The sequence below is a fragment of the Lycorma delicatula genome, chromosome 2, assembly GCF_047948215.1.
Source record: "Lycorma delicatula isolate Av1 chromosome 2, ASM4794821v1, whole genome shotgun sequence".
In the NCBI taxonomy this organism is placed as follows: domain Eukaryota; kingdom Metazoa; phylum Arthropoda; class Insecta; order Hemiptera; family Fulgoridae; genus Lycorma; species Lycorma delicatula.
Genome location: NC_134456.1, coordinates 233,979,025 through 233,991,315, shown reverse-complemented (window position 1 = coordinate 233,991,315; position 12,291 = coordinate 233,979,025). Strand labels below are relative to the sequence as shown.

Genomic DNA, 12,291 nt, shown 5'->3' with positions numbered 1-12,291 from the left:
ATGAAAAATTTACTTTTAAACCATCTATAGTAACAAGGAGTATTTTTTCAAATTGAATTTTAACATTTTTTTTATAAAAATTGCAATTTTGCCAGATCTATAATCATTACAATTAGAATAGCAGTTAAAATTCTCAATATGGTAGAGTTTCATTTTGTCACTATAAATCCAAGTCTTGGTTAACAATATATGTAGGTTTATCATTAAATTGAATTATTTCAAGCAAAAATAGATGAAAATTTTCTCTCATGCTTTGAAGGTTTTGGACTCAACAATGTAATAGATCATCATTGTTCATAGGTTAGTATAGCAATAATGAAAGCAAAAATTAACTTATTTGTTTTTTACTTATGTTAGTATGTTATATATTGAAACTTATTTAATTTAACTTATTCAAATCTTTAACCACTTCTGGTGCAATAACTGCCTGACTTTCTGCTTTTCTCATCATGATTTAGCTATTCTGGATCCACAAATATTTAAAACCTTTGTCATTTTTTGCTGTTCTCGTCAGAGCTAGCACTTTCTTTCTTTCCAGAGACAAGTTTTCATTTAGATATAGAGGGATATCAGATAAAAGATTTAAATGTTGCATCAAAAATCTCATTTAATTCTTCACATAGTTCCTCATTGTCTGTTCTTTTTGTAAATTTTATTAGTATTTCCAGAGATTTGTCACCTTGGTTACCAGGAAATCTATAACAGTTATCGATTTGTTGATTCATAATGTTATGTCCAAGAGCATTTCTAACCATCTTAACTACACTCAGAAGGTCTTCATTTTTATCAAAGGTGTAATTCAAGGCAGGTAAATCTGAAATATTGTTCTAATTCAGAAACACCTGTGATGTAAATCTTTGGTTTTCCTTCGTAAGGTCATTAATCTCTCTAGATTGAAATTCAGTCTTCTCAAGACATATGAATAATTGTGTTTCTTGAAGATTAATCTTCTTAAGGACATCTTCAACATTTTTATGACAAAGTTCGGTAGATTTTTCTAATTCTTACTCCATTCTTTTGTTGTCTTATTTCATTTAATAGATGGATCACATCTGTTAGCAAGATTTCACCTTTTGATGCAGACATTTTCAGAGACAGATTTCTCTTCTCTTTTCTGCATGGTTCACATCTCCATTTATTTTTATTTTTCATGTCAGAATTGATTTCATCTATTTTCAAATTTACACAGACACTGTAAAACTTGTTCAGTCACAACAAATTATTTCTGGATTGTTCCCACTTCTGAGTGATTAATTGCAGGCTTTGGACAATGTTTTTGCAATTAAGAGTTCAAGTTAATAACTAATAAATTTGCCACAATATAAACAAAATACACAGTCCGCAATATTGAGAATTAAATTTAGAGAAAGTTTATATGGATTAAAATTATCACTAGAGATAAATTGCAGCATAAATACAACAGTTTGTCTCAGCTTCTTTCTATTCATTAACGGATATAAGTCAACATCGCCTCGACTGATATGAGACAGAATTTTTTTTATCATATATTGACCAAATTTATAATTGTGTACCTGTAATATATACACCAATCTTATCCAGCAATATAAATATAATCTTTGTTCACTTTCATTGCACAGTTTTGTGCGATGAAACAACATTATTATTTCTTATCCATATGAATATTACTAGTGAGCTTTTAAAAAATTTGTTAAGGATCTTTTATATTTTTGAATCGACTAATGTTCTTATATCTTTTAATTTTACAGTAAAGTAAATTATGTAAATCATATAAATAAGAAAGGCTCCACATACACTTATGTAATAAGGGAAATAGAAACATGTATTGCTACCTCCCATCGCAGCTGTGTGACAGATAACAGCAGACTACTTCAAGAGTGACTGGTAGTTATGTTCCTCCCTCCATTCTTCCTTGAACTGATATTCTCTACCTTCAGATTTTACCTTTGCTTAGTCCAGCTGTATACCTCATCAGTAAATAGAGTACGTTAGGCAGAAAAATATAACACTCATTTACTTTCTTCCCCACTCTTAAATCATTATTTATGTTTTATTTATTTCATCAACATCAAGTTATCTTTACCAATCTCTTGTGTGGTTTTTTAACAGAGAACATGTGTCAGTTAACAGTATAAATATATTTAATCTGTGAAAATGAATAGAATTTAGATTATACAGCCTTGCGTAAATTACATATTATTTCTGTCTAAAAAAAAGGGAACAAGGTAACATAATTTTATTATTAAAAGTTGAGTAGTATCCAACATATTTTTCTACATAATCGCTAAAACAATTGAGGCGTCTTGTCATATCGTGACACCAGCTTTCCAATGCCCTCTTCAAAGAAGTTTGCCGCCAGTAAGGTAAGGCACATCTTGACAACCTCGTCAAGTTCTTTATTGGTGGCAAAGTTTTGTCCACCCAACCATGCCTTCAATTCTCGAAAATCACTAGGTGCTGGGTCTGGTCTTCATCATGGATGGTCAAAAACTTCCCACTTGAATTGTTTGAGATTTTGTGTCATCGTGGCACAGTGCAGTGTCTTGCATTGTTGTGGATCAAATCTACGCCGAACGAGAGCATGCCTCTTCATTTGTTCTGGATCACTCTGTGGAGGCGACGTAAAGATTCTGAATAAACTTCCTTTATTATTGTTGTCTTCTGCTCCATAAAGGCCACCAACAGACACATGGTCCCAAAAAACTGTAGCCATTGTTTTCCTGTTGCTCAGTGTTTTTCAGCTTGTTTGGCGAAGAAGTGTCCATCCACTGCTTAGACTGTTCTTTGGTTTCTAGATTGTTATACTGGATCCAAGTCTCATCACCAGAAATATTAAGGCTGATGCCATTTGCTGCATTTTGTGATTGTCACTCAACATTTTTGGGACCCAACGTGCACACAGTTTCTGGTATCCTAGATCTTTAGTCACAGTGTGTGCAGAAAAGACCTTGAAATTTCTGGGATTTCTACAGAAAGTTCACTTATTGTAAACCTCAGTTTGTCACGGACAAAATCAACAGCTCAACCAGCAAAAGAATTGCGTCCTTTGCCACCTTCATCATGGACGTCCTTTCACCCTTTATATTTCTTACATCATTCCTGTACACTACCATCACTCATAAAGTTTTCAACATACTCTAAGTTCATTCTGCGATGGATTTCAGCAGTACTACATCCTTCTGCTTGCAGAAAACATACCAGAACTTTGCAATTCACACTTGATGAGAGCAGCGATCATAGCAGCCATGTTCAGTTGCCTGTATCTTGGCTTAAACTGATGCAATGAAGCCAGCAATAGCAGAAATTGTGGTCAGAGTGTGGTACAATCTCGCGTTGTGGTTCCCACCTATCTCTTGTTTACTTAGATGCATGACTGGAAGTTGAAAAAAAAACAGCCTTCATATTAATGAAATAAATTTGTTAGAAGAAAAATCACAACTAGAAAGGGATTAAACATAACTCATTTCATAGTCCCAATTATCCAGACAATAGATAGTGTTTTTAAATACTTTCAGGGACTTAAAAATGAACATTGCAAAGTTTTAAACAAAAATTTAGGATTGTAGTAAAAAAAAATCAAAATTAAAATATCTGTAAAATATCAGAATTTTAGAGAAGATAAATGGGATGAAGGTGTTTTTAATAAATGTTATTTTTAAAAAAATATATATATAAATAGTTTTTCTATATCAGATTTCCTACTTGTAAAATTTCTTATTTAAATATAAGATATGTACAAAATTTTAGTCCGTGAAAGTAGCTGAAAAAGTGCACGAAAAATATAAGTACATACTAAACATGCTGGTTTTATAAATTAAAACAACCTTGAGTTATTGTATTGAAAAATAAATTCCAAGCAAATAGAGAATAGGCATGGAGATTTAAGAAATGTAAAATTCTGTTTCATCATATTACTTTATTTCATAAAAATTTCATTGTCTAATATCAGTAACTCCAATCAGATTTTTTTCTTTTCTGCATGGCAAGAAGTACATCAGTTTATCCTTATGGTTTAAAAAGTGTTATTGCTAAAACAATATGATACAACTAATTTAAATATTTGTGTATGATAACAGTTGATTATAAGATACATCATATGGTATTTGTGGATGTAAAACATAATTCTGTAGTTCTTTCTGTAACTCTGAAAGAGCCAGAGAGTGGATGTCAATATTTAATAAGGTTTGGGTTGCAAAAATTAAAAAAGAATACTCTAGGATAGAGCCAAGTTATAAATGGTTTGTTAGTTCCTAATAGTGTTAGGAAACATCTAACTTGATTTGTTAACAATAAATTACTAAAACTGAGAGTTGATGTTATAATCTAAATCAGCAATTCGACCATAGTATGTTTTTGTTATTAACCTTTTAAAACAAATTTAGAATTGTAATATAAAATAAAATATCAAAATTTTACAGATGATAAATGGGATTAAGGTTACTTTCTGTAAAGATGTTTTTTTATAAATGTTATGTTTAAAAAATAATATAAATAATTTTTCTATATCAGATTTCCTACTTGTAAAATTGAGTGAATAAAGGCATATAGGATTTTAATTGTGCCAGATGTTTTTAAAAAATCTACTAACTTAACTGCAGGATTGTTTCATAAAACTTCTATTGTTTTTTTTCCTAAGATGATAAACAGATATTTTACACTAAAAATTGACAAACAAATTTAGCTTATCACAACAAAAATAACTTAACCACAAATTTATGACGACTCAAGTATATGAAGCAGGGACTGTTCAATGACTAAAACATACTATTTATTTGATGCATTTTTTCAGCACTTTTTATTGACTAAAAATTTATATATGTCATACTTAAATAAGAAATTTTACAAGATTAATTTTTAGTAGATTTTTTAAAAACATCTGGACAGTTAAAATCCTATATAACTATTATGAAACATTGTCAAATGCCTTTATTCACTCCACAAATAGTTTTGTAATTAATTTTTTTCTGGTTTTCCACAATCATGCCTCAAGGTATACACTTAATCTATGCAAGAATTGCATTTTCTAAACCCATCTGCATCAATTATCATCTAATGCAATAATCAATCTTGTGATAAAAAAAAATCCCTTTCGGCACGCCGGAAGACGGAGATAGATTTCACTGGTGCTAAGTAGGGGATAAAAAAGATTTCCACCTTAAAGTTAAGAAAAACTTCAAATTTATCCATTATGACAATTGTTGCATGTGAAAAAAGGTTTCACATGTTCAGCATACAACAAGCCTTATCTTCTTACAATTCCAACAACATTTTAGTTATTCCTTGCCGTAAGGGTTGGTCATATCAAAAATTGTTTTAGGTAATGTTTAGAGGACTAACTACCACTTTAAACTGATTTGATACTGTGCCTATTAAGGGAGGTATTGTTTTTTGTCTCAAAACCCCCATTTTTCCACCTCCTGGGCCAGTGGTTGGTGATATAAAAAAATGTTACTTAGATAAGTGTTAGGCCCTTATCCAAAGAATAGTAGGAACTTTAAATGAATTTGATATTTTACTTAATAAGAACGTTATAGCGATATTTTGGTTTTTCGAAAAAGCCCCCCCCCCCCCATTTCCACTCCCATGGTTTGACTGTGCCCATTAATGAACTCGACCAAGATTTCAGGTCGTTATAATGTATCAATTTGAAAATGATTGATGCTAAATTATGGCAGTTATCGTATCCACAAGAAACTGAAATATATATATATATATATGTAGATATACAGTAATATCTCCTTATTCGCACATTCTGTATTTGTAATTTTGTTATTTGCGGTGCAATATTTTGTGATGTCTTTTCTATATTCGTGGCTAACATTTTCCATGTTTGTGTACATTACATTACATAGTGACGTTAAAAGCTAAAAATATTAAAGAGTTTAATAATGCAGGTTGAACATGAACATGAAGAGGTAGAAGATACAATCCCTAAAGATAAACAGTTAAATGTCAAAACACTTACCAAAATCATTGAACTATCCCTTGATCTTATCCAGTTTTTTATAGGTGCTCATCCATCTTTGAATAGAAGCTTAATCTGTAAGCACTAAATTGAAGATGCCATGCAAGCATACACAGAACTTCACAGACATTTAAAAACAAGAGCGAGACAAGGAAAAATTACAAATTTTTGTAAATGCTATCCAAAACACTGTAGGTTAGTTTTGTAAATGTCCTGTACAGTAATTGTAGTTTTAGTGTACACAGTACTGTTTTCTTGATTTTTTAAGGCGATTACAGAGTACAATTTGAACATATAATACCGTTTTCTAATGTGTTTTTATATAAAACAGTTCGACAAGTACTTATGAGGTAATTAGAAAATATTCTGTATTTTGTTAATTATTCTTTGTGTAGTGTACCTATGTACTGTACTAAACCAGTGCTTATAATTAATGTTGCTGTCTGTATTTCATCAGTAACATCGCCCTAAGTAAGGCATAATTTTTTTCATTTTACATAGAACCTAACCATTCTTCCTTAAATGAGTATTAGTTCCGTTCTATATTCATGGCATTTTTACGGTCTCTAACCCCCGCAAATAAGGAGATTTTACTATGTATATAAATATATATATAAACTTTTAAGCTGACTTGGTTTTGGGGTCTGGGGTGTGAAACGCAAAGATATGCCAAAATTTTCCAGGAGTCGAATAACTACAATAAGTAGTTTTCTTATGAAATCTACCTAATATAAGATACAACCTTCAATGTTAACTGTAAAAAACTTATGGTAATTGTCCAGATTCATTCAACTCCACTTTTTAAGCAAAGTTACAATCTTACATAAGACCAAGCTTTAGAAGCATCATGTAAAATTCCATATTCCAGTATTTTTGGCTTATGTAAAATGATATTACATTACTTTGTTAAAATTAATTATTTGCACTTACTCCTTCTTTTATTATGTCCATTAACCTTTTTCTCTGAAATATCTACTTTAAAATATTATAGAATTTTTAATACTGAAGCAAAGTGAACCCATTCAAGCTATTTAGATATTTTTTTATTTCTTTTTATTTCATGAAATATTAACACTTTAAAAGCTTTTTTTTTTTTTTTTTTTTTTTTTTTTTTTTTTTTTTTTTTTTGTCTTCAGTCATTTGACTGGTTTGATGCAGCTCTCCAAGATTCCCTATCTAGTGCTAGTCGTTTCATTTCAGTATACCCTCTACATCCTACATCCCCAACAATTTGTTTTACATACTCCAAACGTGGCCTGCCTACACAATTTTTCCCTTCTACCTGTCCTTCCAATATTAAAGCGACTATTCCAGGATGCCTTAGTATGTGGCCTATAAGTCTGTCTCTTCTTTTAACTATATTCTTCCAAATGCTTCTTTCTTCATCTATTTGCCGCAATACCTCTTCATTTGTCACTTTATCCACCCATCTGATTTTTAACATTCTCCTATAGCACCACATTTCAAAAGCTTCTAATCTTTTCTTCTCAGATACTCCGATTGTCCAAGTTTCACTTCCATATAAAGCGACACTCCAAACATACACTTTCAAAAATCTTTTCCTGACATTTAAATTAATTTTTGATGTAAACAAATTATATTTCTTACTGAAGGCTCGTTTAGCTTGTGCTATTCGGCATTTTATATCGCTCCTGCTTCGTCCATCTTTAGTAATTTTACTTCCCAAATAACAAAATTCTTCTACCTCCATAATCTTTTCTCCTCCTATTTTCACATTCAGTGGTCCATCTTTGTTATTTCTACTACATTTCATTACTTTTGTTTTGTTCTTGTTTATTTTCATGCGATAGTTCTTGCGTAGGACTTCATCTATGCCGTTCATTGTTTCTTCTAAATCCTTTTTACTCTCGGCTAGAATTACTATATCATCAGCAAATCGTAGCATCTCTAAAAGCATCTCTAAAATTAAAAGCCTTAATTATTTTATTTAATTATGTTGACTAGAAAGAAGCTGAGTATTTAAATAAAGCAGGTCTATTGATTGATTGTTTCGGTTATTAATCCTAGGCTGTTGTAATGCAATTTTTTATCTAAAATTTAAAATTGCCTAGATAAATTTTTGCCCACAAAAGTCTGCTTGAAGGCAGTTTTTTTAGAAAACTTATTTATGAATATTTGAGATAAAATATCTGGAATATAAATAGAATCAATAAAAATGCATAATTTCAGTACCATTAATCGTTTTCAGTTTCAGTTAGTATCTTTAAATATTGTAAGACTAGCATTTTACCACATTAATCAGGATACTGGAGAAAATATTAGAACCTTTCTTAGAACAGATGTAAAAAATCAGATTTCTATTATAAATTCTGTAACATCATGTAATCACTGATAATTTACAAAATGTAAAAAATTAAATACCTAAGTTACAAATAATTCAAAGTTGCAGGTTTAGTTTGCTTTTAAAAATATATAATTTTATACTTTCTCAAGAGAATATTATGTTTGCTAAATTTTTCCTCTACTTCCTTTTCATATATCTTACTATCTTTGTTTTGCTTTGAGTAGAATATTGCAAAATTGATGAGTCATTCATTTACTAAATTGGGTTTTCTTTGCCTCATGATAGCGTGATGATAACCTTTCTTGATAAATTTTCTACATACTGGTAAAAAGTCTGTGGAAACAATTATTTATGTGCTTCTCGTATTTTTTTGCATGAAAATCTTTTAAACTATAATGTGCCATTCTAAGTAATTACAGATATCAGAAAAAAGTATTTAACTTCATCAAAAGAACTGGTGTGCAATATCAAACTATTTGTGAAATATCTTATCAGTTTATTTTTTAAAAGTTAATTCTATTAGTGACATGTTTTTATTTATAGGTCGTGATTGGGTATGGTCACCACAAGTTAAAGACCGTACTTACTTAAGAATTCTTAGAATGTTTGAAGATAGAAGATCTGCTCCTTATTCCATCCATCAGATTGCACTTACAGGTGCTTCAGAAGGAAAGGAAGTTGGTGAATGGTTCGGTCCAAACACAGTAGCACAGGTTTTGAGGTATATTTGTCGAATTTTATGTTAAGTCAGTTAATTCAACTTGTGGATGTCTGAATGTCCTTGGGGGCAGCACAAGGTAATGCCTCAGTACATTGTGCTTCTCCCTGTAACTACCATTTCCTGTGCAATGTTTGCATTGAAATAAAAAAAAATTCAAATCAAAAACAATTATGTACACATACACGTGACAAAAATATATATTAATAAAAAAAATACAACTGTAGAGTATTTACTAATTTCACTTTTCAAAACCTGTTTATTACTGGTATATAATAGAAATCGCACGTAAGGCCATAACTTATTGACGACAGTATGAAGCATCGATTCCCAATTTAATTTAATTTATAACCAAAACTTAGGTTAATTATTATTATGTCTATCTTATAGAAAGTGGACAGTCATTTTATAAACAATAATGTAAAAGAAAACAAAGTTTTAAAACAGAAAATAGTAGTACAGAAATTATCATGTTTGAAACCAGATTAGTTTGTTTACTATTACAATTAAGTAGACTGTACTGTTTCCGTATCAAATCTTTAATTTGTTCTTAATTAATTTCTTATCTTTTCTGTTTATATATTTATTTCAATACGGAGCTACAGGTTTACACCTGATGAAAGCTAACCTACTTGCCCTGTTTAATTATTATTTTGTCTTTAAGTGTATGAAATTTCCAATCCTGATTAGGATTTAAACAGAAAATCTTCCAAATAAAAACACTTTACCTCCAATGAAATCTGACATATCTTAAGTTTTATAATTAATTAATTTTTTTTTGTTTCAGAAAACTTTCTGTTTATGATGAGTGGAGTTCTTTAGCAATACATGTAGCGTTAGATAATGCACTGGTTATTAATGAAGTCCGTAAGTAATTCACTTTAGTATTAAAATTAATTTTCACTGTTCTAATTCCGTTTAAGTAGTTTACCACTGTAATATAATGGCCAGAATCTGTGAATTCCTTTTACTTTTATTAACTTTAAATTGCTTGACCTTCACTTGATGATTATTGTTTGACCTTTATATTTAGCAATATTAGTTTAAAATGAAACATTATTAATATAAAATGTTAATCTAAAAGTAAGGAAAACTTATTTCTCATTTTCTGATTCAAGAAGAACTTTTAAAGTTATCATCCAGCTCTGTCATTTATATTTGGTGGGTGTTGTCATGCACATAGATGAGACGGCACTGTTTTATTTGGAGCCAGTTCTAAAGCAGTTTGGAAAACTGTTCAGTATATTATCTTAATGTATGCATGATATTTACTAAAAATGATTTTAAAAATAGATGCTCATTTTAGTTGTTAAATAATCGTACGTAGTTATAAGAGAATTAACAAAAGTAAAAATAAATTCAGAACAAATAATACAATAAAAACATTAAGAGCAACAAAAAATTTATGAATAAAATTAAAAAAAAACAATATGTATGATACACTATGTAGATAATAGTATTACATAAATGATACTGTACTATCTTGCGTTAATATCTTAAAAGTGATTTGTATCATTTTGTAATTAATTATTTTTATAAGCACAGATAGAAATACTCTTTATTGTTTTGTTTTTTGTGTATTGGTTATTTATTTATCCTTCTTTTTGTTAATTTCTCTGTATCTACCAATTATGATTATTAAGCAACGAAAATTAACAGACCTGTTTTTATAATTTAATTTTTCGTAAATGGTTTTTCTCAGTTTGATTTTATTTTGTTAATTCTAATATTAATATTTCAGTCTATAACTATGTTATTGCTTTATTCGAACTCTTCCAGTCTGACTTATTACAGGAAAGTTATGTACCGGAGGTGTTACTGGGAGGACAGTAACAGATGGGAGAGAACCAAGGGTAGGAGTGGGGAGGACAAGACGCCCCACAGGCAGCTATTGGAAGCCGTTATTATTAGTTATTCCACTGCGTTTAGGAATCAGTGAAATTAACCCTGTATATGTTCAAGGTCTTAAGGTAATTCAGTTTTTATTAAATTTCTCTTACTTAAAATGAGTTATTTTTGGATATAACAATATCCCAAGTCCCTCTTGAGCAATCAGGTGTTTATTTTAAACTTGTTAATTACTTATTTCCTTCATTCTGTAATTTATCTGTTAAGGGTCATTTTATTTCTGTATAGATCTATGTTGAAAAATGTAACACAAAAACAAAGTTTTTAAAATTTGATATAGCAAAAATAAAAAATGAAAGTTTACTGTTATTTATTACGATTGTTGCTCTCATTATTATTTGTTCTTCTTGTATTTAATTTAAATATTTAATTCCCCGGGTTTAGTTTTGATACATGTTTGCTTGTTTTCTGATTTCTGATAGTGACATACATATAAGGAGAATCTATTTCTTCGTATTAACGTAGAAAAAGTAAAAGATTCTTTAGGATTTTTCATAGGAATGGAACAAGACAACATTTTTTTTATCAGAACTAGATATAAATAAAGTCAAAGATATATATAAAGATCTAAAAAGGAAAATAAATTCATCATTTGAAAATTGTAAAGTGGTGAAACACGATACGTATAACATTTGAAAAAAACTTTTTTTTTCTTTTCTTAGGTAGGTAGGTTAGACATTTTACATTCAAATGCTTGAATATTAGTTATTATTGTTTTTTTTTGTATTGATTGATTTTTAATGTAAGTCATATAAAATACAAAAGAAAAATTAAAACACTGAAAATAATTAATAAAAAAATGGTCATATCACTTTTTTTTATTAAATTTTAGTGACATTTTTCAAGACATCTTTACTGTTAAGTAAAACAATTACATTGTTTTTAATTCTAAAATGTATTGTTTTAAGTATATAGTTGATACCTTACATTTCCTGAAATTTCTATATATTATGATTTTTTAATGAAAAGTAAACATTCAAATACATAACCTTGTTAAAGACCAGCACATATTTACTAGAATATAGAAGATTCAAACAAGAAATACAATTTTATATTAAAAAAATATTTAAATTATAACCGACACACACAAACACTCACGGATATGAGTTTCTAAGAGAAAAAATAAATAATCAGAGAAAGTTCATTATTTTCAGTCTAATTTTATCAATAAATATTTATAAAAATTGTTATTATTAATGAGAATAATTTTGTCGTTAAAATATCTTCCATAAAGCTTTGCCTTTTGATAAACAGGAAAACCTTATTTTGTTAGGAAACACACATTACATGTGTATGTTAGCTAATTATATTTATTTTTTCAGACATGTTTCACTTTTCCACAGTCTGTTGGTGTTATTGGTGGAAAACCAAATCATGCATTATATTTTGTAGGTTGTGTTGGTAAGTAATTATCTG

General features: G+C 29.3%; 1 protein-coding gene across 2 annotated transcripts in view; it reads left to right on the top strand.

The window, feature by feature from the left end:
• LOC142319756 (cysteine protease ATG4B-like) overlaps positions 1 to 12,291 on the top strand; it is a 46,955-nt gene that overhangs the window by 20,263 nt on the left and 14,401 nt on the right. For both annotated transcript variants that reach the window (XM_075357390.1, XM_075357391.1), the window contains 4 exons: positions 8,793 to 8,970; positions 9,755 to 9,834; positions 10,762 to 10,937; positions 12,198 to 12,276. In XM_075357390.1, coding sequence (XP_075213505.1) covers positions 8,793 to 8,970; positions 9,755 to 9,834; positions 10,762 to 10,937; positions 12,198 to 12,276 — 513 coding nt within the window. The remainder of the gene's footprint in view (positions 1 to 8,792; positions 8,971 to 9,754; positions 9,835 to 10,761; positions 10,938 to 12,197; positions 12,277 to 12,291) is intronic.